This window comes from Vidua macroura, chromosome Z (assembly GCF_024509145.1).
Source record: "Vidua macroura isolate BioBank_ID:100142 chromosome Z, ASM2450914v1, whole genome shotgun sequence".
Lineage (NCBI taxonomy): Eukaryota > Metazoa > Chordata > Aves > Passeriformes > Viduidae > Vidua > Vidua macroura.
Genome location: NC_071611.1, coordinates 74,482,847 through 74,510,494, shown reverse-complemented (window position 1 = coordinate 74,510,494; position 27,648 = coordinate 74,482,847). Strand labels below are relative to the sequence as shown.

At 48.5% G+C, this 27,648-nt stretch overlaps 1 protein-coding gene across 1 annotated transcript; it reads left to right on the top strand.

The window, feature by feature from the left end:
• The first annotated feature begins 1,863 nt into the window (after nucleotides 1–1,863).
• LOC128822362 (serine/threonine-protein kinase PAK 3-like) lies at nucleotides 1,864–12,921 on the top strand. Its single transcript, XM_054004057.1, has 13 exons — nucleotides 1,864–2,013; nucleotides 2,831–2,905; nucleotides 3,236–3,313; nucleotides 3,584–3,742; nucleotides 4,291–4,432; nucleotides 6,336–6,399; nucleotides 7,201–7,249; nucleotides 8,543–8,652; nucleotides 9,079–9,196; nucleotides 10,027–10,126; nucleotides 10,555–10,751; nucleotides 11,082–11,216; nucleotides 12,736–12,921. The coding sequence occupies exons 1-13, from the start codon at nucleotides 1,912–1,914 to the stop codon at nucleotides 12,778–12,780; spliced, it is 1,374 nt and encodes a 457-aa protein (XP_053860032.1). The 5' UTR covers nucleotides 1,864–1,911; the 3' UTR covers nucleotides 12,781–12,921.
• Nucleotides 12,922–27,648: the final 14,727 nt, after the last annotated feature.

Genomic DNA, 27,648 nt, shown 5'->3' with positions numbered 1-27,648 from the left:
CAAAAGGTCTGTCTGACACCAAAGCGAGGAAGAACATGTGCTACAGCTCATGCTGAGGCACACACTATAATGCGCTGCTCGATGGCACAAGAAATCCCCAGGACTTACTCAGCAGCTTCAGGAACTGCTTCTCTTTCTCCCGGCTTGAGAGGGCCGAACTGCTCACGCTCGGGTTTTCGGGCTGCGGAGAGGAGGCTTCTTCGGAGGATGCTGCTGCAGCGGCAGCTTTGATGGCACATCCTGCATCCATCTGGGACAAGAAATTTGTGTGTGTCAGAAAGGTGCCTGGCAGAGATGCCCCAGACAGAGCATTTCAAAGGCAAGCCTTTAGGAACAGCACTGGTGCTGTTAGGCTGCAAGCTGAGCTGCCAACTCTTCCACCTCCAGTCAAACCCAAACGAGCAGTCAGAGACCACAGCTTGTCGCAGTCAGCCGTAGTAGAGAGTGCAAAAGGGAAAGAACAACTTCACACTTCACCCCGTTCTGAGGACTGCATTCACCATGGACAGGGACAACTTGCTCAGAATCTGTGTGGGTCACCATGCTCGCCTGAGCAAACCCCTCAAAAAACAAAGCGAGCACTAAGAGGCCAGCAGAAATACATTCAGAGGATTGCTGGCCCACCGGCCAAAGCACTAGCCCTGCTGCCCAGGGCAGCAGCTGAGATTCAGCGGCCCAGTAAGTGTCCTTCTGACCAGCTGCCATGGAGACCACAGAGCATGGCGGTCAGAGACATTGCCCCCATCCACCTGCTGCTCTGCAGGGGAAAGGCAGCAAGGGCAGACACCACTTGTTGCACGACTGCAGTGCCTCCTGCTCTTTCACTCACCTGCTTTTCTTCAGCTGGGCTGTACTGCAGCAGGACCTTAAAGGTAGCAAGTGTTCTTGTTCACAAACTTCCAAGGATTTAAATGGCAGGATATCTGTCCATTTCTCGTTTTCCTACACAGTTCTTGTTCAGATAAAAACCTGGTTCTGGTTTCCTACTCATGTTGCTAGAAGCTGGAGGTTTCACTCCAATAATATCGTTTGGTGAATTCCTTCAGTCCCTTTTACTTAGAGAGTGCCTGGCAAACAAAGTACCTATACGTACACCGTGGATAGCATGAAACATTGACGGGTCAGCCAGGAGAACACTGTTCTGTCCCCCTGCAGAGGGACTTGGAAGTGCTGATGAGCTGAGGGCTGTGAGCAGGGGCTGGGCTTTTGCTCGTTGGCAGAGACTTTGTGGGCACAGCCACCCGTGTGTGATAAGTCAGGCAACGGCAATCTGAGCTTTGTCCGCTGAGCTCAAACTCAGCTGGGCTTTCTGTGCTGGGCTAGATCATGAGGAAAGGCTGCCCAGTCACCTGGAGGGGCTTGCTTTGCTATTTGAAGTGGTAAAATTGTCCTGCTGTACCTGAGTTTCCATGCAAGCTGTTTTCCATACTAAGGTGTAGGGTTCTTAAGGCACATCATACTGGAGAAACTGCCCCTGTGTGCCAGGAACAATTGCTCTTCGTCTTCACAACTTGTAGGTCAGAGAAGGAGAGCCTGCAAAGCAGCCTGCTGGAGGCTCAGCAGCACGTATCAGAGCTGGAGATAGCCAGGAGCCATGTGGAAGCCCAAGTGCGCACAGCCACGCAGGCCAAGGAGGCGATACTGGGTGAGAGGCTGGTGCGCTTTGTTTCTGGGGATCGCCCTGCCTAGTGCAGCTGCTGCGAAGCCAGCTCTGTCTGCAGGGCTTCTGAGGAGTGAAGGAGCTGAGGGCAGGTTCCTCCTGGTCTGAAACTGAAAGGGCTTAAGGTCAGCAGATTCCTCTGCTTGTGTAGTCTCTGACTGTTGCCGTGTGTCATGTTTGCAGAGGATGTGAGGGGCCTTCGTCGTGAGCTGCTGGCTGTAAGATCTCTCAGCAAGCAGCAATGTGAAGACATGGCTCAACAGCTCCGCTGGGCAGAAGAGCAGTGCAGCAAGGCTGTGAGACTCTGGCAATCTGCTGAGAAAGTGAAGGAAAGAAAGATCATGCAAAAACTGGTAAGAACAATACATCCCTGAAGTTTTCAGGCAAGTTTGGAGGGCTGGCTTAGCAGAAGAGCAGCCTGAGTCTGTGACATGGTCGCAAGCATCTGCTGTAGGCTACACGTTGCTGGGCCGGGCAGCAGAGGGCTTCAAGGGCTCCTACTTGAAGGCCTGTGAAGACCCAGAGGACAATGCTGGGACAGTATATGCAGCCACAGGTTGAGCACGGGCATAAGCCAAGTTCCCCAGGAGGTTGGGTGGTCGCCACCCAAAGCATGGCAGCGAAGGGGCAGCGTCTTCCCCACAGCCTCGTGCCATGCAGCAGACTGCTGCTGATCTTGCTGCCAAGTGCAGTGCCAGCAACTGGCTTCCTTGCTTTCTGTCCTTCCACAGTGGACAGAAGTCTTCCCTTTGAGCCTGAAGCAGTTGCAACAGGCCCCGTGTTGCTGGTATTTCAGCTGGTGGCCTGTCTTGTGACTGGGTCATCGAGGTGCTGGCCTCGTCCTCGTCCTGCAGTCCATCTGCAGCTTTTCCTTGATCAAAGGGCAGGGGGAATTTGAGAACAGAGTCTCTGAGAACAGACATAAATCCTGAAGAGAGGGGGGCCAGGAAACAGGCAGCCATCAGAGCAGGGAAGGCAGGTGACCTCTCCTTTCCTTACACGTGTTGGGCCTCCTCCTAGGTTTCTTGTTAGGGCAGGAGTGCTGGAGGGCACAAAGTCACTAGTGTGCACTCTTCAGGTATGGAGGTTGTTGGAGGGATGAAGCTTCCATTTTTTTCTTTGGGGAGCATTGCTGGGACTTCATGTGGAAGTGTGTCTTCCCCTCATCAGGCGAGACAACAGCTGGAACAACAGAGGTTGGAGGCGCAGAAGAAGATGGAGCAGCTGGCAAACGCCCTGACAGAGGTACAGAGGGGACAGGAGAACAGGCTGCTTGAGATGAAGCAGTAAATTGCCATCATGCAGCCTGGGCGAGAAAAGATAAGAACCAGAGACAGTCAAGAGGCACAGAGTGTGAAAAGAGAGTTTGTGTGTTGTTTTGGACTCCTCTGGGCTCCTTCTGGGCACTGTTTCTCTGGACACTGTCTGTCTGGGTGGCATTGTCTCTTAGCTGGCCCTTGGTAAATAGAAGAAAGAGAACAAACTGCTTTTGGAAAGCGTCAGCACGTCAATCTTGGTTGCCACACAAGTGATGTGTGGGACGTTTAAAGCCGTCTTCTCTTTGTTTCTGTGCAGCTCCAGTGCCAGAATGCTGCTCTGTGTGATAACATGTGCCAGCTGAGGCAGGAGCTGAACAAGCTGAAGAAAGGGCAGGTGAGCCTGACTAGCCAGGTAGCAGAGGGAAGGACAGGGATGGGGGCATGAACTGGAGATGTCAGGAAAGGGGAAGCAAGGACTACTGCAGGCACTGGAAGCACAGAGCCTGGCAGGCTCCAGTGCTGAGCAGCAGGCAGAAGAGCTAGGATGGAAGGGTTAGAGCTGGGTAGAGAAGCAGAAGGAAGTGGCTGAACACAAGTGCTTTTGAGAGTGCAAAAGAGGAGACCTGAGCGAGATTGCAGATGCCAGTAAGATTCCTCTTGACAGAATATCAAGCTGCAGGCAGAGCTGCAGGACGCTCAGAGGAAGATGAAGGCCATGGAGAAGAGGCACAAAGAAGAAATGGAAAGGATGCATAAGGTCCTGCTGCAGTACAGCCCAGCTGAAGAAAAGCAGGTGAGTGAAAGAGCAGGAGGCACTGCAGTCGTGCAAAAGTGGTGTCTGCCCTTGCTGCCTTTCCCTTGCGGAGCAGCAGGTGGATGGGGGCAATGTCTCTGACCGCCATGCTCTGTGGTCTCCATGGCAGCTGGTCAGAAGGACACTTACTGGGCCTCTGAATCTCAGCTGCTGCCCTGGGCAGCAGGGCTAGTGCTTTGGCCGGTGGGCCAGCAATCCTCTGAATGTATTTCTGCTGGCCTCTTAGTGCTCGCTTTGTTTTTTGAGGGGTTTGCTCAGGCGAGCATGGTGACCCACACAGATTCTGAGCAAGTTGTCCCTGTCCATGGTGAATGCAGTCCTCAGAACGGGGTGAAGTGTGAAGTTGTTCTTTCCCTTTTGCACTCTCTACTATGGCTGACTGTGACAAGCTGTGGTCTCTGACTGCTCGTTTGGGTTTGACTGGAGGTGGAAGAGTTGGCAGCTCAGCTTGCAGCCTAACAGCACCAGTGCTGTTCCTAAGGGCTTGCCTTTGAAATGCTCTGTCTGGGGCATCTCTGCCAGGCACCTTTCTGACACACACAAATTTCTTGTCCCAGATGGACGCAGGATGTGCCATCAAAGCTGCCGCTGCAGCAGCATCCTCCGAAGAAGCCTCCTCTCCTCAGCCCGAAAACCCGAGCGTGAGCAGTTCGGCCCTCTCAAGCCGGGAGAAAGAGAAGCAGTTCCTGAGGCTGCTGAGTATGTCCTGGGGATTTCTTGTGCCATCGAGCAGCGCATTATAGTGTGTGCCTCAGCATGAGCTGTAGCACATGTTCTTCCTCGCTTTGGTGTCAGACAGACCTTTTGGACTCCCTACAGAAGCCATTGTTGTGCTCGGAGGCAGCCAGGGAGCATTTGGGGCGTTCCTTTTGCCTTTGAGGGCAGCTGGGCGTGGGTGGGCTTTGCCTGAGCTTCCCTGTGCAATAAAGACAAAAGCAGGGATTGTGTCCTGAGCCGCAGTAGCCTGCAACCTATGCAGTGACCGAGTGAACATGTGTGTGCTAGTCTGGCCAAACGGATCAGAACAGTTGGCTTCCTAGATTCCCTTTAGACTCCTGACTTGTCACCAGTCATTGGAGACAGAATACATCAGTGAATTTGATTGGCTGTGCAGCTTGTTTAATGCTGGTGTTGTTTTTATGACTCTTAGTACTTCTCCTATTCCTTCCACAGTTGTTTTTGATAAGAATCCTCCATTTTGGTTAGCCTGACCTCCTTGAAATGAACATCAGGTGACAGCACAATTAAGGGAGGAAGAGGTCTTTTCAGTACGCCCTAAAAGTTAAAAAATGATATTCTTAGAAGAATCTTGAGGAATCAGAGAGGAAGAGTTCTTTTCAAAGTGCCCCAAAAGAAGCAAAACAGGATACTCTTTTTACAATCCCTCTTTGATATCTTAGTTGTATGCTTAGGAAGATGCATCAAAGAAGGAAGCCTCTGCTGCATGTTCCTCTGGTACCAGGCACGCTGTACTGCTACTGCCCGCTGGTAAATACTCCTGGAATACTAAGCATTGGCCTCAATCCCTGCACAGATCGTACTCTAGGAAAGCACACCAAGGCCTTGCTGATTCTGCAGTACAACTGAGTTGCTTCTTGCCACTGGTAATAGCTGCCAGTGCAGTGCTGTCAGAGAATAAGCGGTCAGGTACAGAACAGAGCCCGGTTTACTCAGCGTCTGCCACCAGCTGTTGGGACAAAAGGTGGATTGATCTACTGCTCCGTGGGTCTGAAGTCAAAGACAATCATGTCCTGTCTTGAGTGAGGTCAGCAGCTTGTAACGGGGCTCAGTCTGGCTCTGTCTTCTTCACAGTGGCTGTCAGTGGCCATTTGTGGGCTTTGCCGAGCTTTTTGTCATACCTGCCCTGCCACTGACAGCTGGTGTGACTGCAGAGGCTGGAGCCTTCCTTAGCTGTGAGGTTGCAGCTGCCGTCCCATTGCTGCAGCTTTGCCTGGACTGATGAAAGGATCAGCATCTCATTTGTGCAGGTGTCTGTGTCACGGCAGCGCCTGAGGAGCGGCGCTGTCCTTGTTCCCCGTCTGGGCTGTGCCCATTTGGGAAGATGGGGCACGTGGGTGGTGTTCAAGGGGCTGAGTCCAGTGCCAGTGACTGCTGCACGCCAGGCTGAAGACAAGGACTTGTAGTTCTTCACTAGATGGGGGAATGGGCAAAGTCATCTTCAGAACTTAGCCTGCTCATCAATGAAGAGGGTCCTAATTCTTAGAGCCACTGTTCTTGGTTATAGCATGAGCTGCTGCTCTCTAAAAATGTCAAGGCATTTTTTAGGCAAACTGCTGAGAGGTAGAGAAGGTGCCTTCCTCTCCCGGAATTCACTTTGCAATATTCTTTCTGCCTTGGTGCCTGTACTTTTCTGGTCTCTGTCTGCTCTGATGCTTTTTCCATGGGCTTAGTTTCCTCTCAAGGTAACCCTTCAATGGAGTGTGGAGAATCAGGCTCTGTGCAGGCCAGGTGTGCTACAGAGCTGCCTGTCTTGCTGGGGCTGCTGTTGTTGTTCTTGTTGATGTGAGTGGAGCTGGGTTTCAGATCTCCTGGAAGTCAGGATCTCTGTTTTGAAGTGTGCTTCTTGCATTTTTTTTTTCAGGGCGTGTGGTGAGTGTGGGAGATCCAGAGAAGAAGTACACTGGATGGAGACCTATTGGCAGTGGGTGAGTGCAGCCACGCTTACTTCTACAGAACCATGGGCCAGGTATTTTGGTGCTGCAATATCACATGGGAAGTCAGGCAAGCTGCAAGCATCTTCAGGCCCTGGCTTTAGTCTGTCCCTGTCTCAGTGCTGAGGCAGTTCAAGGCATCATGAAAGATCACTGGATGCTGACGACATCTTGCCTGCCTCAAGGAGCAGGACCTGGAAGCCTTCCTGTCCCTCAAACATGTGGCGCCAGTTTGCCTATTTTCCCAGGAGACATGGTTTTGTATGATTCAAAGTAATTTGGCCACACTCATGAAGGAAGAAAACCTGAGAGAGCAATGTCCCACCTGATAGCTGTCAGATAGCAGCTGTCAGTAGCATTTCTTAGTAGTATTTTGCTGAAAACAACATTCCGTGGTCAGGAAAATAAGGAAGGCTGTGTGGTGTTGCCTGAGTTTGGCAGGTAGGATGAAAAGAGAGTGGTGAGAAGGCCCAGCAGGACTGTATGTTTCATTGCCTGCAAAGGCACGCCACAGGCACAGATGCAAGAAGGAAAAGGCGAAGAAAACACCCGCATGCACAGTCTAGTGTGTACATTTGAGATTTGTAGCAGTCCTTTCTCTTCCAGTTGCACCCAGCTTTTCCCTTGGACACTCTGCGTGGCAGAGGGCTGCTGGGCTGCTGTGCCTTTGGCTGAAGAGTAGACAAAGCCTGGTGGTTTTGAGACACTGCAGGCAGCAGAGAGCTCCTGCCTGGGCTGCCTTTTGCTTCTCAGCACTGACCAACTTCTCTGTTCTTGCCACTGTTCTGTTTCCAGGGGGTTTGGAACCGTTTATAAGGCCTTCAATGCTGCCACAGGACGAGCAGTAAGTGCCAACAGCCCATTCAGATTTTGCAGCCCTTGAGTGCTTTCCCTTGTGATGTGATCCGTGGCCAAAGCTTTGGGCCGCCTGACTCTTTGCTGCAAAGGCTGTCCCACAGAAGCAGCCTGTCCAGAGGCAGGCTGCAAAATGCATTTGGGACAGACTTTGTCCTCCCTCCCTACCTGAATGAATGCAAGGATGGCGGTGGTGCCTTTCAGAGAAGGACACGCTGGCTTGGACTTCCTGGATAAACATGCATAGATTAGCAGATGGCAAGAGCCGTCATTCCAGCCCAACTCCTCTTAAGCCCAGGTTCAGACACAGATAGGATTTCCCATTGTTTTCCATCACGTGGTTCAGTTTGAAAATATAATGCAAGTCCTAAAGAAGGAGAGATCTTGTTTGGAGCAGAGTTTTGCCTTTCAGTCCTAGGGAACCTAGTTCACACACACACACACACACACACACACACACACACACAGGCACAGATCAATGCGAAGAAATCGATGAAGAGCCTTAAATAATACAACCTTGTGTTGATCCTGTGTTGAAGACATGGTGTCTTGGAGAGTGCCGCTGCTCTTTGGGACGATAAGTTCATAGTCCTTGATTCTTGTTTTGGGCTCTCGGCAAATACAACTGCATCTTTCTGGTAGTTCATTATCCACCTGCAGTGCTGCGCTCAGGAACTGCACTTGGAGGGAGGTGGAGGAGGCGTCCGAAAGCCCGAAGCCCTGCTTATGACCTGCCGTGCATCCATAGGGTACCACATAAAGGGTTATTCATTCTTAAAGCCATTAAAAAATTATAAATGACAATAATTCCACGGTGTAAACCATGTTCAAGATTGTTCTTCAGAGTTGCGAAGCCCAAACTGAAGAACTTAGGATGTGCTAGGATTGTAACTTTACTCTGAGTTGCCTTGGAGTTCTTTTTTGGACAGCATGTTCCCCGTCATGTAGGTGTGTGTTTCCTTTGGCACCCAGTCAAGAATGGCAGCCATCTCCAAAAGGCTGGTGAAAGCCCCTAGAAATGCTAACGTATTTCCAGTGGTTACAATTTACCTTCACAGGAGCAAAATTACTTTTGGCTTGCAAAACCTGTGTAAATGATAATAGTAGTGATAAACAAAGTCTGTTTGAGAAGTCTGCAGGTGCAGAGAGTGCTGTTAGCGCTTTGTGGTTGATGGTTTAGTGTCCATTTCTACCGAGGTGACAAGGCATCCAGGCCTGTGAGTGCACGGAGTAAGAGGCTCTCGTAATGTCCACTCCTGATGGCTTTTCAATGTCATTGTAGGTGGCCGTAAAGCAAGTTAATCTCCAGCAGCAGGGCTGCGAGGATGTGTTGAAGGAAATCCTGGTCATGAAGGAATATAAGAACCCCAATATTGTCACCTACCTAGAAAGGTAAATATTCTGGCAGAAAATGGATCTTTCAATTAACATCAATCTAGTCCTGCACAAGGCATGGGAGGAGATTGCATTTTGTCCCCATGAATGCTTCCTGGCAGAAATAGCTTGGAGATCGATCTCAGAAACCTGGCTCTCTTACTAAGCCAGCAGCATGTTTCCCAGGCTCTTGCCTGATTAGAAAACCTTTCTCTTTCTCTCTGACTGAGCTGAGAATACCCACAGCCTCCTTTTCCACGGATGTGCCTTCCTCATTCAGACGGCACAGATGGCAAGCAGTGGATAGCCTGGGTGGAGTGTGTCTTCATTTGATTCCGTCTTCATTTACCAGTGACCTGGAAACAAAACTCAGCTGCAGTCTTTCCTTCATCCGGCAATTCAGCTGTGCACATTCAGCTCAATTCTGTTGCGTTCATCTTGCAGCTACCTTGTCAGTGAGGATGTCCTGGTGGTGTTGGAGTATATGGATGGAGGCTCCTTAGCTGATGTGGTCAGCATGAAAAGGATGGCTGTAGGACACATAGCAACAGTGTGTCGGGAGGTAAGGGGCCCTGCTTGTGCTTGGGATGGCTTGGACAGGCTCGTCCCTCAAAAGCGCTGCAAAGCGAGTGATTCCATGTTCAGAGCTTTCTTTCTGTGTTGCTCTTATGCTTTGGAGAAGAAAGAGCATTGGGAGTGAACTGCCTGCCAGTGTCCCTGCCCTTACTATAGTCTGTTCTTTACTCTTCTAGACCATTGTTGAACTCCCTGTCTCGATTTCATTTGTATTTTCTGTTCTGCACTTTGCCTCTCCAAGCCTTTGCCCAAACCCTTTCTGCATTGCCTTCTTTGCCTGTAAGTGCAAAGGTGCTGGTGTCCAAGTTTTAAACCAGCGGCAAAGCCAAAGAGAGACTCATCTGTCACATTCCCAACTTCAAAGGATGGCACGGCACCCACCATGCTGCTTGCTCCTGAAAACTGACAAATGAGCTCCTTCCAAGTCTGCTGTCAAGGAGGCCCTATAACCCTTGTCCTCCAGCCTCCCACTCGACAGTGATCCCCTTGGTACCCAAGGCAGGAACTTTTTCTCTTTTGGCAAACCATTGCTTGTCCTCCAGACAGGGAGAGCGCATCCAGTGCAGCGGGGATCATTCTGACTGGCTTTGCAGGGGACAGTCTTGAGCAAGGACTGATGTTTCCCTCTCAAGCGCTAATATGCCTTGCCTTGGAAAGATCCTGCTCTCCTCCTCGTGTTGCAGCAGCATGCACTTCCTCTTGCCAGCGCTCACTGCTCCTTTGAGATCTGTGAATCTTCAGGAGCAGTGTCCTTTTGGATGTGATGAAATCAGATCAGGCTAACTTTTGGCCTCCTGTTTCTTTTTTCTCTCCCAGTGCCTGCAAGGCCTGGCTTTCCTTCATGCCAACCAGGTGATCCACAGAGACATCAAAAGTGACAACATCCTTCTGGGCCGGGATGGCTCCGTCAAGCTGGGTGGGTGTTCTGGGTCAGGCGCAGCGCTCCGGGGAGGCGGTGTGGGGCTGCTTTTGAGCAGCTGCCGGGTGCCCAGCAGTGGCGCTGGTGAGAGGGCAGGGAGCACTCTGCGAGCCCAGGGCACAGCTGTAAGGGGCTGAGTGGTCTAGAGAGCAAGAAGGTAGCAAGAGTAACTTTGGTTTGTGTGTGTGTTCCTTCCAAAGGGAGAGAGTTACAGTGTAAACGTTCCGGTGCCTGAGGAAAAGCCAGGGTGGGAATCCTGGGGGGGGGTTGCTAAGTGGACAATTGCCCATGTCCTTGGCTGCAGCCCTGAGGAATGAGAGCCCAGCTGCTTTTCCAGCTCGATTCAGCACTGCATTCTGAGACGTAGAGTGAGGAAGCCTTTTCCTTGGTTCCCTACTTGAAGCAGTGTTTGTTTTTCTCTTCAGCCGATTTTGGCCTCTGTGCTCCGCTCAGCCCTGAGCAGAGTAAACGGAGGTCGATGGTCGGGACCACTTGCTGGATGGCACCCGAGGTGGTGAGAAGAGAGCCATACGGCCCCAAAGTGGACATCTGGTCCCTTGGCATTGTGGGAATAGAAATGGCCAAAGGAGAGGCTCCTTATATTCGGGAAACCCGTGAGAGGGTAAGGTGCAAATACGCTCAGAGAGCGGTGTCCTTCTCCTCTGTGTCCATTAGACAAAATCCCATGCCCACAGCTTAAAGTGCTTCCACCAAGGCCCACTTGTAAAACCGTCCTTGGGGCTCGCATCAGCTGTCAAGGCAAGACCTGTTGCAGCTTGGAAGAGCTGGGGCTGCACTGGAGCCTTTTTTCCTTTGGGAGGGAAGGCTCATCTCTAAGCATCTGCTAGGCAAGAAATTGCCACTGCAGCCTGGAGCTTAAAAGATGGGGTCTAGGTGAGCACTGAAGGATATGGAAGAATCACGTAGAGTCTCATGTTTCCTTTGGCTTCAGGCTAACTACCTGATAGGCAAGCAAGGCGTACCAGACCTGCACAAGCTCAGGCTGCCCTCTGGCTTGTGTGAATTTCTGGGCTGCTGCCTGCAGATGGATGTGGACAGGCGAGGCTCTGCCAAGGAACTTCTGCAGGTACAAGGCAAAGCGGCTGCAGCCCAAAGAGCTGTTCCCTGTCAGGGTTTGTTCCTCGGCCAAACTCCAGGGCTTCCGATGGGCCCCCCCACATAGCAATATCCACTCTGGGTGCTTTTCCAATGAAAACCAAGCAGGATCCAAGATTGGTTGAGATTAGAAGGGACCAGTGAAGGTCATCTAGTCCAAAACCCCAGTCACTGGCAAAGACATCTTCAAGTGGATCAGGTTGCTCAGGGTCCCATTCAAGCTCACCTTGAATGTTGCCGGGCTTGGGGCTCCTCCCAGCTCTCTGGGCAGCCTGTGCCAGTGTTTCAGCACTCTCCTCGTAAACACTTTCTTCCTTAGAGCCAATCGAGTGTCTTGTAGCTTAAAACCATTTACACTTGTCCTCTTACAATTGGCCCTACGAAAAGATTTGTCCCCATTCTTCTTAGAAGGCCCTACAAATATTGAAAGGTCTCCTTGGGGCTTGCTCTTCTCCAGGCTAAACAAGCACAACTCTCCCAGCCCTTCCTCAGAGGAGAGCTCCCAGCTTCTGGTCATTTCTGTGACCCTCTTTTGTTCTCAGGTGGTGTATTCATGTTTACCTGGTAGCAAAGGAACTGAAGTATTGCAATGCCAGGGACGGGGGCTTGAAGAACACAACAAAAGCAGTCTAGAACCAAGCGGTTCTAGATTGGTCCGTGGGAAGGCAGGGGCTGTGGGGGAGCTCACTGTGAGCATCCGAGGGCACTCAGCTTGTCCCTCCTGCCCCACTCTTAGAGGTTTCTGCCAGCCAGACGGGGACAGCTGAGCAGGAGTTGTGCCAGCCCCATGTGCTGCCTGGCCCGCTCAAGTAGATGAGAATTGCTGCGGCTTTGCTGCCAGGTTTTGTGGCAGACAAGGAGCTGGTGACCAGGCCATTTCCTTGGCTGTTCCTGCTGAGAAGGAAGATGGCAGCCAGCACAGGAGCGGGGGGCATGCCAAGGCAGACACTGCTCTTCCTGCAAGCCAGAGCTCAGCCCATCTGTGCCCTGCTGCTTGTGTCCTTGCTCCTGGCTTGCTGCTGAAAACCTGCGTGTCCAGCACTCCTGAGAACAACACGTGCGGTCAATAATTTCAGAGCCCTTGGGAGTCTCTTGAGGACTGCCCAATGCCCCACATCTCTTTTGGACACTCAAATAGCCCATGTCTGTAGAAAAGAGGAGCTGGAATAAGTCTGTTGAGTTTCCTGAAAGGAACAAAACCTTTGGACAGCAAGCAGCAATCCCACAGTGCTGTCAGGACAAAAATGCCAGCAAGTGATGACACCTTGAGGAACGGACTAGTGCAGTTCTGGGCCATGTTTGCCTGTGCTAGCAGCATCCTGGACATGAGGGCTCATGTGCTGATGGTGACCTCAGGCCACCTATGTTTGTGTATTTCTGGGGGCTAGAGGAATCCAGCTTGACCCTGTTAGGAAGTCAGTTTGGAAAAGAATGGTTCCTTTTTCCTTTCTCTCTTTTAATTTGGTTTGTTCCTTTTCCCCTTTGGGCAGCATCCATTTCTCCAGTCAGCGGAGCCTCTCTTAAGCCTCTTCTGACAGCCTGATCGCTGTCATCCCTGCAGCCAAGTCATGCAGGAAGCAAAGGAGATGACAAGGACCACTTGAGCACTTGGAGAACTGAACCTGTGAGAACAGGTAGAAATCCTGAGGGGAGAGGGGCCAGGAAACAGGCAGCCATCAGAGCAGGAAAGGAAGGTGGCATCTCCTTTTCCTCGTACCTGCTGATCCTGCTTTTGAATTTCTGCTTGGGACAGCATTGCTGGAGGGCACAAAGTCACTACTGACGTGCACTTTTCAGGTGGGGGGTGGTGTGAGGCATGAAGGTTCCACTGATTATTTGGGGAGCTTGGCTGGCACTTCATGTGGAAGTGTCTTCCTCCCCTCACCAGGAGTCGGAAGGGCAGCGTCTGGAGGCACAGCAGCTGCTGGCACAAGGGGAAAATTTCCTGGCAGAGGTACAGAAGGAGCAAGAGAAAAGGCTGCTTGAGATGAAGCAGTAAATTGCCATCATGCAGCCTGGGCGAGAAAAGATAAGAACCAGAGAGAGTCAAGAGGCACAGAGTGTGAAAAGAGAGTTTGTGTGTTGTTTTGGACTCCTCTGGGCTCCTTCTGGGCACTGTTTCTCTGGACACTGTCTGTCTGGGTGGCATTGTCTCTTAGCTGGCCCTTGGTAAACAGTGCTGGAGAGATTTTTGTGTCTTCAGGGAGCGGTCTGGTGAGAGGCTACCAGAGCGCAGGTTTGAGGAAGGCAGGAATGGTGCTGCAGGCCCAAAGAGAAAGGGAAGCCCAGAACTTCCCCTCAGAAGGAGGGAGGTGCCACGGGAAGCCCCTGCAGAGCCAGGCTGGAGCTGTGGGAGAGGGCTGGCTCTCAGGCTGCTGAGGAGGTGCCTGAAGCTGCTGAGTACGTCCTGTGCATTCTTTGTCCAGTCGAGCAGTGTATTATAGTGTGTGTGCCTCAGCATGGGCTGTAACACACGTTCCTCCTCCTTTGGTGTTGGGAGAGACATTTTGGACTCCCTACAGAAGCCACTGTGGCGCTTGGATGCAGGCAGGGAGCACTTGGGGCATTCCTTTTGCCTTTGAGGGCAGCTGGCAGTGGGTGGGCTTTGCCTGAGCTTCCCTCTACAGTAAAGACAAAAGCAGGGATTGTTTTGGGAGCAGCAGATGGCTGTGACCTAGCCAATGACTCAGAGAAGGTGTGTGTGCTAGTCTGGCCACACTGATCAGAACAGTTGGCTTCCTAGATTCCCTTTAGACTCCAGACTTGTCACCAGTCTTTGGAGACAAAATACTTCAGAGAAATTGATTGGCTGTAGGGCTGGTTTCATACTGCTGTTGTTTCTATGACTGTTTGTACTTCTATTATTCCTTCTCCAGATCACATGGGCCCCTGCCATCTAAATCCCAACTCTAAGGGCTTTTCAAATGAAAAGGAAGGAAACTTGCAGCGAAGCAATCGAGGAAGCAGAAGAGATGACCAGGACCACTTCAGGATTACTTCCTCCAAAGGCAGCTTGGAGCTGGACTCACAATAAAAGTCCTATACACCCCCAAGCCTGCTGGACGATTGCCTTCCTTGTCAGCCATGGAATAAGGCTCTACGTTCCCTTCTGAATTGGCCATTCTTTCTTAAAAATGGAAAGTCCCTCTAAAGGGCATCCTGGTGTGGTTTGGATTTGGCAACAATCTCCTCCATTTATCAGCTCCAACCCACACTGCCTTTGGAATGCTGTCCATTGGCTAGCTTTTTCCCCAACCATGGATTTCTGGATGAGGAAGAAAGGGCAATTGCATTTCCAGCCAAAACCCAGTGAAGAGCAGGGCAGCCAAAACATCCTGTGGAGATACAGGCTTTCAGCCGGGCACACAGAGGCTTTTGGTTCCTGCTCGGTGTAGCCGGCACGTCTCCTCTGTGGACTGCTCCTGCCTCCCACGTGGCCATGGCTAATAGGTACAAGGCTCTGCAAGTGGATCGAAGAAGGTGGGCACATCTGCTGGCAGTACAGGAGAGCAGAGAGGAAACAGCCTGGCAGGACCCTGGCCAGCAAGGCAAGGCACCCGCTGGACCTGCTCTTTGTCAACAGAAAAGGACTGGTGGGTGATGGCACGCTTGGGGTTGTCTGGGGTTCAGCAATCATGACAAGTCTCTGTGCTTGGCTGGGTTTGTTCCTCTTTCTGTGCTTTCTGTTGTCCCTGTGCTCTGCGGTGTCTACCCAGGGCTGTGTAGCTGCACGGCACAGCTAAAGAGCAGGAGGGCCTCATTTGTCTGCCCTTTGATATGGCTGCTCACGGCAGCCTTTTCAATCTGCAAGCTCCATCTGGAGAGTGACTTTCCCCCTGTGTTTGGTCTCAGAGGCCAGGGCCTGTCATCTGTAGTCTCAGGTGGCATTGAGGGCTGCCCAGTGCCTCAGGCTGCTGTGACCCTGCCGCAGAACAACAGGAGACAGTGGCAGGTGGTTGTTTCCAAAGTCACATCCTTCAGGGGTGGTGTGCCATGTGTGTCCTTTGTCCAGCCCAGCCCCAGACCTAGGGATCAGACGCAGGCGCTGCTGCTGCTGCCACTGAAGTCAGTGAGGATTTGGTGGTTGGTTTCCATCCCAGCAGAACTGGTCACTTATGAAGCCGGCTGCTGATGGCGCCCTGCAGATCTCTGGGCTGCACGGCTGTGAGGGAGCTGTTCCTTGTTGTTTTTCTCCATCAGGGAAAGCTGTGCCGGCCAGGTGTGCGTCTACAGGGCAAACAGGGAGCGCGCAAGTCTCTTCCATCTGTGTCTGCTGAGAGTGGTGATCTTTGAGATTAAGTGGCACAAAGTCAATTGCTTGTGGTCCCTCTGTGGGTATCCATGTTAGGTAATGCTGCTAAATCTGCCTGTAGCACAGCAGGAGGGGGAAAAGCCTCTCAGCTCTGCAGGTGCGGTAAGCTGCCATTGGTGCGCAGGAAAACTGCATTTTGTCTTTATGAGGAAGAGAACTGGCTTAGCAGCGAGAGAAGGTGGAATGGTTCTTCTGATCTTTCCTTCTGCCTCGTACAGGCAGATCTCTGTGGCTCATAGGTGTGCCCCTGACTGGCAGTAAACGGGGGAATCCCTGGAGCCATAGCCAGGTTGGGCCATGAGATGCCGGCTCCAACTGGGAGCACAGCCCTGGGTGGGCTCACCTGCAAAGTGTGGGCAGACTGTGTCTTGGAGGTCGGTGCCACAGGCAAAGTCCATCAGTTTTGCCTGTCCGGTGGCCAGGTCGAGGAGGATGTTCTCTGGTTTGATGTCCCGGTGCAGGACCCCACAGCTGCTGCAGTATTGCATGGCCTCCAGCACCTGGAGGAACAGCCCCTGCACCACCTCCTCCGACATGGAGCCCCCATGGCAGAAGGAAATCAAAGAGGTTCTAAGACTGCTCAGGGCGCTCCATCACCAACACGAAGTTGTTAGGGAGCTGACACCAATCCAAGAGCTGAACAACACCATGGAACCCAGTGGACACCTTGTCCAGCAGCTCGATCTCCACGGGCACGTGGATTCCATTGGGCTGCAAGAAGACCACAATGCCGTCAGTGGGGCTGATGCCGTGCCGGGGTCTAGAAGCCCTCACCCAGCCCAGGATGCTCTGAGCCCTCCACTGAGCTCACGCCAGCTCTCTCCTGAGGCGTCCTGGCAGCTTCCACTCTCCCGGGCCTCAGCTTACCCCGCCCGTCATGTGCTGTTTTCTGCCGCTGGCCCAAGTCATTCACCAGCTCGCCCTAATGACGGATGCAATCCCGCGACACACATTTGATGGCCACCTGCGAGCCAATGGGAGCAGCGGGCTGAGCTCAGATCCCACCCTGCCCAGCCCCGCCTTCCCTCTCCTCTGCCCTCCCCCTACTCCGCCCCTTGCCAGCCCCACCACCCACCGGGGCGTTGTCCGCCAGGCACGTCCCCAAGCAGACGGTGCCCAAGGCACCGCGGCCCTGCAGGTAACCCAGCGGAATCGCTCCTGCAGGGCCTTCCCTGCAGGCGAGGTGTGGCTGTTGGCGTTCGGGCCAGGGCTGGGAACGGTTCCCGACCTCCCGGCTACGGCCCCCCAGGCACCTCGGGCTGGGCATCCCCATCTGAACAGGGCACTGGCATCGGGCTGGGCGGCCACGCTGCCGAGTGGCGGAGCTCAGTCCGGGGAACCTGCAGCGGAGGCGGGAGTGAGGCCCTGCCGCGCGTGTCCTCCGCGGGCCCGAGAGGAGCCACAAGCGGAGTCGGGGCCGGAGTCGTGACAGACGGAGCTGAGGGGTGGCGATGCTGCCCAAGACGCAGCTACTGAGGCCTGCCCGGCAGCACCACGGGCAGTATGGCGAGGGCCATCAAGGAGAAAGCGCTGCCGACTGCTCTATGGACTCGCTCCATCATTTGAGCAATGCTGCTCCAGTCCACAGACCATGAAACAGAAAGGGAAAAATCACCCACTTGCAAGAATGCCCAGAGCGTGCCGTGAAAAGACTAAAAAAAAGAACTCTTGCAAAAGTCCCCAGATCATGCAACTAAATTGGTAAAATAAGGACACTTACATGAGTTTGCAGACTGTGCCAAAAAAGGAGGATAAAAGGACACTTGCATGAATTCTCGGACTGCACAGCAAAACAGGGGAAAAAAAGAAAAGGACACTTGCACAAATCCACAGAGTGTAGAAGAAAAAGGAAGAAAAAAGGATACCTGCACATGTCTGCAGACCCTAGAATTGCAGCTGAAAATAAAAGGATGCCTGCATTTGTCCACAGACTTTACGGCATCAGGCGACAAAAAGGACTCCTTTGACAAGGCACACACTGTCCCAAAGCAGCACAAAACCCGCTTGAAGTGCATAACCCATAGCTCAAAGGATCCAAGAGGAACGCAGAACAGGCACCAAGCCCACACACCCTGTCCTTTGGCCACCAATGCTTCTGACTAAAACCAGTTCCCTAAATTGGAATGCCTGTCATTCCTGCCCGTTCACTGCGTGGCTAACATCAACCAGCAAATTGTAGGGCTCACTGAAGGAAGAATGATTTTTTAGCGGGGAAAAGATGCCGACTAACAAATCACCCATATGTGTTTGCATGACACAGGAGCAGCGTTTATGTTGGCAATATGGCAGGGACACGTCCTCTGCACGGGGCAGTGCCCACGTCCTGTGCATGGCAGGGGGTGCCCTTGGAGCAACCCTCACACAGTGAGGGTGCACCCATGGGGGCATTTGCCCATTCTCTCCACTTCCACCAGCTCCCAAGTCAGCCCTTCTCTTGACAAACTTCTCCGTCCAACACTGAGCTCCTTGTGCCTTTGCCAAAACCCACTCCCGTTGGCTTGTGGGAAACCTGCAAGGTCAGATTCTCCATGGATGTGGGTTTGAAATCTCCGTCATGCCCACGATGGGTACGTGCTGCATAGTACTGCATTTTTCAGTCATCTGCTGCTCTCTCATTTCCGGCCTGCAGGAGCTGAGTAAATTGATCCTGGTTTTCCTGAGCTAACTTAGTCTTTTCTTTTCGGGGCCATATAGCTCACTGAACCACAAACTTCACATCTACTGCGGACAGTTGCAAGCACCAAGCAGGGCAAACGATCCAAAGTGCAGCTTCTGAAGAATTCTCCTCCGTCATTTCATTCTAGACTTCCTCATAACGTGCCTCAGTACCTCAGGTTTCCAGTCTCACGGGTAACAGGAGAAGGCCGCAGGTCAAGAACAGGAGTTCAGCCAATGGCTACAGGAAGCAGAGGAATTTGCAAGGCAGGTGAGTGCTGGAGCTGATGGAGGCCTGCCAAGCTGCCTGCTCTTGTCTTGCTGCTGAAACCCTGAACTTCAGTGCTCCTGAGAACAGCACTTGGGCCTAAATCCCACTGGAATCAGCATTTCTTAGAGGGATTGGCATTTGCTGAGGAACGGCGTACACTGCTCATCCTCTTGGCAGTTAACCCAGGCCATGTGTTAGAAAGGATGAAGCTAAGTGAGTCTGTGGAGTTTCCTGGGAGGAACAAAGCCCTGTGACAGCAAGCAGCATTCCCAGGCTGCTCTCAGGAGGAAAATCCCAGCAAGCTGATGACACCTGGATAAAGGGGTGAATACAAATGTGAGCTACGTTGGCATACAATAGCAAGGTCTGGGACATGAAGGTAAGGGGCAAATAGTGTCATTGATGCCTTTGCTCAGGTGTTCCATATCAATTTAGCTGAAAATGTCAGTGGTAAGTCTATCATTTTATTACATTAGAAAAAAAAACAATAACAAAATGACTTTAACTTCTGTGGCTGCTTTGTCTCCAGGTTCAAACGTTGTTAGGTTTGAATTCTGATGCCTATTGGAAAAGTGAATGGAATTAGCAGAATTAATGCATTGTTTAGTTATTTTTTGTTTGTGCTTGTTTTGAAGTATTAGCAGATGCTGCGGTGTGTCTAAAGTAGTGTTAAATTCATATGAACTGAGTGGTGGGATGAAGTCAGAAACAAATTCTGTCTGGCCTGGATTTTAAAAATCATGTAAGCCACATTCACAGCGCCTTTAGGTGAAAAAGAAAGAATGTTTTTCTTTGGTTTGCTGGTTTATTTGTTCATTTATTTATTCATTTGTAATTCTCAGCTGATAATAGGCACAATGAAACCAGTGCAACTGCACTAATGATAGCTTCAGGGAGAGGCTTTTTGAGTCAAGTAGAGCAGCTGATCAGTATGGGAGCAAGTATCCACTGCAAATCCTCTAATGGCTGGTAAAAAACAAACAGGCAAACCAAAGCATAGATTTGTCAGTATACAAATGAGAAAGTTTAAATGTTAAAGAAAATTCTAATTGCTAACTTAACAGGCTACTGTAAGCAATAGTAAATTTTGACATTCGAAACATATTTGAACTTCTGTTTATCACATTGTATTCCGGAAATTATAAATTGAATTCAGAGTCTTAGGCTGTGTGTCTTTTGAAGCGAGAAGTTCAAAAAGGATTTCTGTGTATTCTTTCAGGATGGCTGTGGACTGGGCTAAGCACTTGGGAGAGACAGAGGTGGTTGACTCGTTGGAATCCTACAGGTAAGCTACAACGACTTTGTAGAAACAGCTGAAGGGAAATGTTGAAGGGAAATTTGCATTTTGGCTTCTAATCAGAACAATTTTTAGCTTTTTGTGCCTTTAAGTCTGACCTAAATAGCAGGATTTATTTGAGACCAGGAATGTTTCAAAACCATGCTTTTTAAAAAAATGGTGTTTGTAGTCAGTGTATTTCTTTGATTATGTTTGATTATTGATTTGCACTTGATTATATGTAAATCCTAGGATAAGTATAGTTACAGTGGTATAGACTTCTTTCATATTTTTTTTTTATCATTTTGATGTGGGCATTGCTATCATGATTATATGTCTAGGCAGGAAATGAGTATAGTGACTTAGATAAATAGAGATAATGATTCTACTATGTACCATTTTAATTTCAGATGCTTATTTAGGAAACAAACCTGTTGTGTTTTTGTCTATACATTGTTGTCCATACATAGTAGCCATATGAAAGAAATTCAGTAGAAGTGACATTTGTACTAGGTCATTCAAGAATTGGTTTCTGATTAACGTACAGTTACAGTTCAGTTGTCGTTTTGCAGAGACTAGTATTTTTAGAACACTTTTTAGTGTAGTTTCCACTTGCACAGTACCTACTTATGGGAGGAAAACATTTGGGAAAACATTGCTTTGAAATACTTTTTATTTAACAGGTAAACAAGTAGTGTCTTTATACTTTGAGTTCTGACACTTTGCTTATGGCTGTGTTTCAACAAAGAGTAAGAACTGAAAGTTATGCTAAAAATTGAAGTTTCATGCTTTGTTGGATTGCACTTAAACCAGTGAACAGTAAGAGTATTTTGGAGGTGCTGTTCTGCTACACTTGAAAATTAAAATTGGAAAGGAGTAGTCTTGTTGGTGTTGATCTAAGTTTAGTTGGTGGCTGAATGCAAACCTGAAACAAACAGCCTTGATTCTGGTGTGGTCTGTGCATTTTTCTATTTGCTTCAGCAGGTTTTGGACATCTGGATGAAAGCTCCCTGGTCTGAGCAAGTGCTAGTGAGCTTAGCGCAGAGGACAGAGAACTACTGACAGCTTATCATCACAGTTTTGATGAAAAGGTGGATCTGGACCTCATTATGCACTCACTTCATAACATCTGTCATAGTTGTGAGACCGGTAAGTATAAACACACACTCCCAGCCAATGATTGTACTTTGAGCCTTTGATGAATCCTGCCCTTCTTTTGGAAACACTACATAGGTAAAACCTTCCAAATGCTACTCTGCACAGTACTGATGGATATTTTAAGCGAATTTGCTGCTTAACTCTGCAAACCTGCTTCTCTTTCAGGAGCAATTTTAATATTTCTTCCTGGATATGATGAGATAGCTTGAGGGACCGCATTCTTTTTGATGACAGGAGATTTGCTGACCATGCGCACAGGTAAAGCCTCTATGGTTGAGGTTTTCACTGTGTCTTTCAAAAACACTTAAATGTGCATTAGATATCAGGTTTTCATGCTTCATTCAAATACTCCGACTTTGGATCAGAAGAAAGTCACCTCCTGCTGTGCGCAAGATAGTACGATTTAGAGGACTTTGTCAGATATTGTATTAATCTCTTTTGTCTTTGCTTTTAACTATAGTTCTGGTTGTTTTAATTGCAGATTCTTTCTACAAATACAGCAGAAACCAGCATAACAGTCAATGATGTGGTATTTGTTATTGGCTCAGGCAAGGTGAAAGAGGTATGAGTGGTTAAAAGCTTCTGTGACAAGTAAACTTCCTAGTGTTATTCTAACATATGTAATAGGTAAATTTTAGAGTACTATTTTCTTATAGTAGGCTGACAGCTAGTGCATGTCAAGTAACAAAGATCACAGAAGTTTTGACATTCTTTTTATGACAAATACTGTAAAAAATTAGCTGTTAATAAACCTTGTAAAAGCTATTGTAGATTGAAATGTTGATGCATTTTACAGTTTCTGTTAGGTGTTTTAAAATGAGTCCATCTGTTTAGACTGCCATATTCCTGAGACTTAAGAGAGCACTGGGAATTCCCTTTGTCCTACTGTTGTGTCAAGTCGAAATCAAATCCATTAAGTTTTTAAGTATTGCTTATGTTGTGTTGAATGCCCATTCCCAAATGACATGTGAAGGAAAGGAGAGATAGTATGATGAGGCAGTTTAAGACCTATGTCTTTGAAAATGAAGTTGGATTTCATAGGGCAGATACATGCCAAATTTCTAAAGTTCCTGTCTTTTTCTGTGACTTTGCATCAAATGTAAGAAAATAAGGATGTGTTTTCTAAGTGAGACAAAGAAAGAAGACCTTAATCAACACAAGAACATGTTTTTTCCTGGTTTGTGATAATTCAAAATACAGTCCATCTATTTTATTGACTCAAAATTACCTACTGAGACTACAAAGAAAACTTCAAGTTAGGAAACCGTAGCACAAAGATAATGCAAAACGTGTATTATAAATTCAATTGAAAGGAGGTACTTCAGGGCATACCTCTGTGCCAGAAGCTGCTGGTGTTTGTTAAAATTATTTTTTCTATTTTTTAAAGAATTTCTGTTAAAAGCTTATTAATAACTTCTTTATTTCATGTATCATGGTTAATCATGGTTTTATGTTCCTTGCTCTGCTTTTATAGAAGTCTTTTGATGCACTGAGTTGTGTTACAATGCTGAAAATGGTGTGGATTTCAAAAGCCAGTGCTATCTAGAGAAAAGGCAGGTGATAAATGCTTGAGATTTGTTTTTATTTTGCACATTTCAGCCGTCCTGTATGTTAAGAGTGAAGTGCAAACCCATAGCAGCCAACTATTCCCCAGCCAAAACAACTGGGTAATATTTCTAGGCTAGTCCAGTATCATCTTGAACAATGGCTAATACTTCTTCTCTGCAGTAAATAAAGAGTCAGCATGTATTTTCTTGGAGTAATTTCCCAAGATACAGAAAAGCGGCCCTCAAGAATGTCCCAGAACTTACATTAGGTCCAGGTTGTTGTTCCCCCATGAACTGAATTGCTCTTTCTGCCACGTAGCACCAGCATGCAAAGTTGTTTGTCCGTGGGTAAAGGACTGCCTGCTGCTAGTTTTTAATCGATACCCTGGCGTCCCTTCTTTAGAAGTGACACTGAGCAGTGATTCCTTATTGACCATCTCCAAAGTACTCATAGATATTCAGACTTTGCATATTCATCAGGATGCTCAGGATCATACTCCTGTCAGCGCTGTGAGGGCTGAGAAGTTACGTGTGTAGATAGCAACAACTGCCTGTAATGTTGTCATTATCCTCCAGGTTTCTGAGCATGAACTGTGAGCATTTGCTGTCTCTGTTCCTTCGTTCACACATGTTAGGGTCTTCATTCTACCATTTACATCTAGACTTCCATTTACCCTTTCCACTTTACCCGAGCTTTGTGGATGCCAGGGAGTATGATATTGCCGCTTTGTTCCTACTTCTTTAATTATTTTGGAGGCAAAGTGTGGGCCTCTGTCTGAGTCTATTACTTCTGCTAGTCCGTAGTGGGGGATTATCTCTTCTAATAGTATTTTTACTACTGTTTGTGTAGTTGGAGGTAGGGAATGCCTCTACAAAGTGAGTCAAGTGATCTATTATCACCAATAAGTGTTTATACCTTCCTACTTTAGGCAAATCAGTAAAATCAATTTGAATGTGGGAAAACGCTCTATGTGCCAATTCCCGTCCCCCCATTTCCCTTTGTCTCCATTGCCTCTTGTTGACCCGTTGACAGGTTAGGCATTGTTGTGTTATTTGTTTAGCTAAGGTGTGCATCCCCATACAAGTGCATTTAATTGCAATTTGGTCTATTAATGCCTGGGTACCCCAATGTGTTTTTGTGTGAATTGCTTCCAGGATTTTTCAAGCCACTGACTTTGGGAGTACCTTGCGGCCATCTGGTAATTCTTTTCCATTTCCCTTCTCTATGATCCCCATTTCTCTTAGTTTTTCCTGCTCCTTTTCGGTGAACACCAATATCTGGATTGGTCCGTGTAGTATACAATACTTCTTGTTGGGATTCTCGCAAGCGCAATTTATTCCACACATCCCAAAATCTTTCCAACAGTCATGACAACGTTTGCCCTCTAAATCAGCTGCACAATCGGGGCAGTCTTCCCTAACCCTTTTGGTAATTACAGTTTCTTTTAACGCTCTAAGAGCCGCATTTTTGGCCTCTTGATCAGCGACATTGTTTCCCCTTATTTGGTTACGTATCCCCCTCGGGTGGCCTTTTACATGAACTACAGCGATTCCTTCAGGCAACCTTAAAGCTCTCAGTACTCTCCTAATTAAAGCCTCACGAATTAATCCCTTTCCCTGTGAAGTAATCAAGCCCCTTTCTTCCCATATCTTTCCAAATGTATGTATTACCCTTTCCAAATGTCTGTATTATAAGCATATTTTGACTCTGTATAAATGGTTCCAACCTTTCCTTTTAACAGCTCTAAGGCCCGTAATACTGCATATAACTCACAAGCCTGTGCCGACCACCCTGAGCTTAATGGCCCTGATTCTATTACCTTCAAGGTTTTTCCATCAATTACAGCGTAACCTGATTTTCTTTTTCCATCTATTACTCGAGACGATCCATCCACAAATAATTTCTCACCATCTTCTAGTTCTTCTTCCTCCAAATCAGGCCTTATCTTTGTCTGTTCTTCAAGAACTTTTAGGCAATCGTGTGTCAAGTTTTTGCTAGGTTCTCCGTACAGAAATTGAGTAGGGTTTTGGAGGGAAGTGGTTTCTAAGCTTAATTTTGGTGAAGAAATCAGGATTCCCTCATATTTTAGGAGCCTAGCATCTGTGATCCATTTCTCTGCTTTTTGCTGTAACACTCCTCGAATGTTGTGGGGAGATAGTACATGTAATTCCCCTCCAAAGGTTATTTTTACTGTTTCCTCTACTAACAGTGCTGCTGCAACTATTGTTTGTAAACAAGTGGGCCAACCCCCAGATACTGGGTCTAGCAGTTTTGATAAAGAAGCCACTGGTTTTTTTCCTCCCTGCCCAATCTTGAGCTAATACTCCGTATGCTGTTCCATCCTCAATGTTTACAGAAAGATAAAAGGGCCTTTTTAAATCAGGAAGACTGAGAACCGGTGCATTTACTAATTCTGCCTTAAGGTCCTGTAGTTTTTCCTCATCTTCCTGAGTCCACCTAAGCAAGCCTTCTTTTGTTAGTTTCTCATATAGGAATTTTACTTTCCTGCTAAATCCCTCTATCCATTGTCTACAGTACCCAGATGATCCTAGCAGCTGTCTAACCTCCCGCTTTGTCCTTGGCCCTGGCATAGCCAAGATTCCCTTAACCCTTTCCAGGTCTAATGTCTTCATTCCTTGACTCAGTCTATGTCCGAGATACTTCACCTCTTTTTCCACAAATTGTAGTTTGGATTTTGACACTTTGAGTCCTTTCAGGCTTAGAAAATTGAGTAATCTCATAGTCTCTTCCCTGACAACTTCCTCTTCTTTTCCAGCTATTAACAAGTCATCTACATTCTGAATCAGGACAGGCCCTTCTCTCAATTGAAAACCTGTAAGTAACTGCTCCAGTGCCTGGCCAAATAAATTAGGGGACTCTGTAAACCCTTGTGGGAGTACCCTGTGGGTGTCTGGGTCTTCCCATTCAAAGGCAAAATAGTCCCTACAACTCTCTTTGAGGGGACATGCCCAGAATGCATCCTTTAAATCTATAACACTATACCACTGATATTCGGGGCCTAACTGACTTAATAAAGTATAAGGGTTAGCTACTACCGGGAATCTTTCTACAGTCCTTTTGTTCATTTCTCCTAATCATGTACCAAACGGTATTTCCCATTGGGTTTTTTAACAGGAAGGATAGGAGTATTAAAAGGGGACATGCAGGGTTCTAATAACCCTTGTGCTTTTAATCATTCGGTTTCAGGTTTGACCCCTTTCCTTCCTTCATTTGGAATTGGGTATTGCTTAACTCAAACTGGGACTTCAGGATTCCTTAACATTACTTCAAAGGGCTTTATGTCCAGTCGGTCTGCCGTTTCTGGGGTATACCATACTTCAGGGTTAATTTTCTATTCATCCTCTACCCAAAGAGAACATAATTTAATAGTAGCTTTTTGTCATTTATGTCGATTTCAATTCCTAATTCAATCATCAAATCTCGTCCCAGTAAGTTATAGTCAGCCTCTGGAACGAATAGCAGTGACCCTATACCTATTTTGGAGCTGGTTTCAAAAATCACGTCTTTAATTACAGGCACTTTAAAGGCTTCCCCTTTTGCCCCAGCTACCTGTATTGTTTCTCTTGATAATTTACACCCTGAGGGAAGGGTTTGAACCGTTGATCTCTCAGCTCCTGAGTCCACAAGAAACTCATATTCTTGCTGCTGGGGACCAATTCTCAGTTTTACCAGGGGTTCTGTTCTTTCCTGGGTCCCCAGCAAATAGAGCCCCTGACTTCCTCAGTCTTCCTTGAATTGCTTTTCATCTGCCAACCTTTTTCTGCATTCCCGCCGAAAATGCCCTCTCTTACCACAATAAAAGCAGCTTCCCTGTCCACCCTCCTTTTCTCTTCTCCCTCCTTCCACCCTCTGGCCGCTCGGCTTACTTCCCTGGAACCGATGAGGCGTTCCCTTCTGCCCTTCACGTACCACAGCCATCGTTACTCTCGCTCCTTTCCTCTGTCCTTCTTCCTCTCTCCGGACATACACTTTCTGACCTTCCCGCAACAACTCTTCCAGGCCTCTACCGTGACAATCCTCAATCTTTTCCAATTTTCTCCTAATGTCAGGCCAGGCTCTGGCCACGAATTGGGTCTTTAACAACATCTGTCCTTCTGGAGTGTCAGGGTTTACTCCGGAGTACAGCTGAAAAGATCTCCGGAGCCGTCCTAACCATTCCGTGGGATCCTCATCTTTCTTTTGACTCTCACAAAAAGCTTTATTCATGTTCTGCCCCTTAGGGACTGAGTCTCTGATGCCTTGGATAAGAATTGTTCTTCAGTCTGCCATATGTGTCCTATGCAGGGGATCCTGTTTATCCCAATTAGGACGCTGTAAAGGCCACTTAGCATCTGCTTGGGGTCCTGCCTGATGGTCTCTCTCCCAAATCCTCATACCGGCCGTCCTGATCATCCCTCGCTTCTCAGATGTGAATAGAATCCCCAGTATTGACTGCATTTCGTCCCACGTACACACGTTGGGCCCCAGAAACTGATCCACCCGCTCTGCAACTCCGAGGGGGTCTTCCAATAGGTGTCCCATTTCTTTCTTGAACTCCCTCCCATCTCCTGAGTTGAGAGGTACCTCCACATAACCTATTCCTGGAATTTGGGCTGGTTGTCCCTGCTGACCAGCATTGGGGTTAGGGATCATTCCCAAAGCTACTTCCCTTAATGAATATAGAGCTTGCCCTTCCCTTTCTCTTTCCCCCCATGTTAGGCTACGAGTAACGCGGCGATTTTCCTCAGAGACCGGCTCCGGGATTTCTACCTCTTGGTTATCAAAATCTCCCCCTTGATCCAAATCGGGGTAGACTACGGGTGGTACTGGTGGGGGTGGAGGAGGGGGAGGTATGTATGGTAGAGGGGGTGCAGTTGGAACTTCCTCAGGCTTTTTATTTTTCTTTTTCCCTCCCTGGGTGCTTAAGGCAAGAAGTTTTGCTCTTGTTTCCCCCACTATCCAGAGAGCAGCATACTTGCTCTCTTCCATATCAAAAGGTTCTTTAGAGTTTCCGTAAATGTTTAATGTCTGGCAAATCCAGTCCTCAAAGCTTCCAGACACTGGCCAAAATGAATTATCACCACGGATCTGTTTCCCTCCCCATACTTCCATACAATAATGTACCATTTTTGCCCTATCCTTCCCTTTTCTTGAAGGATATTCACCCCAAGATTTTATCATTA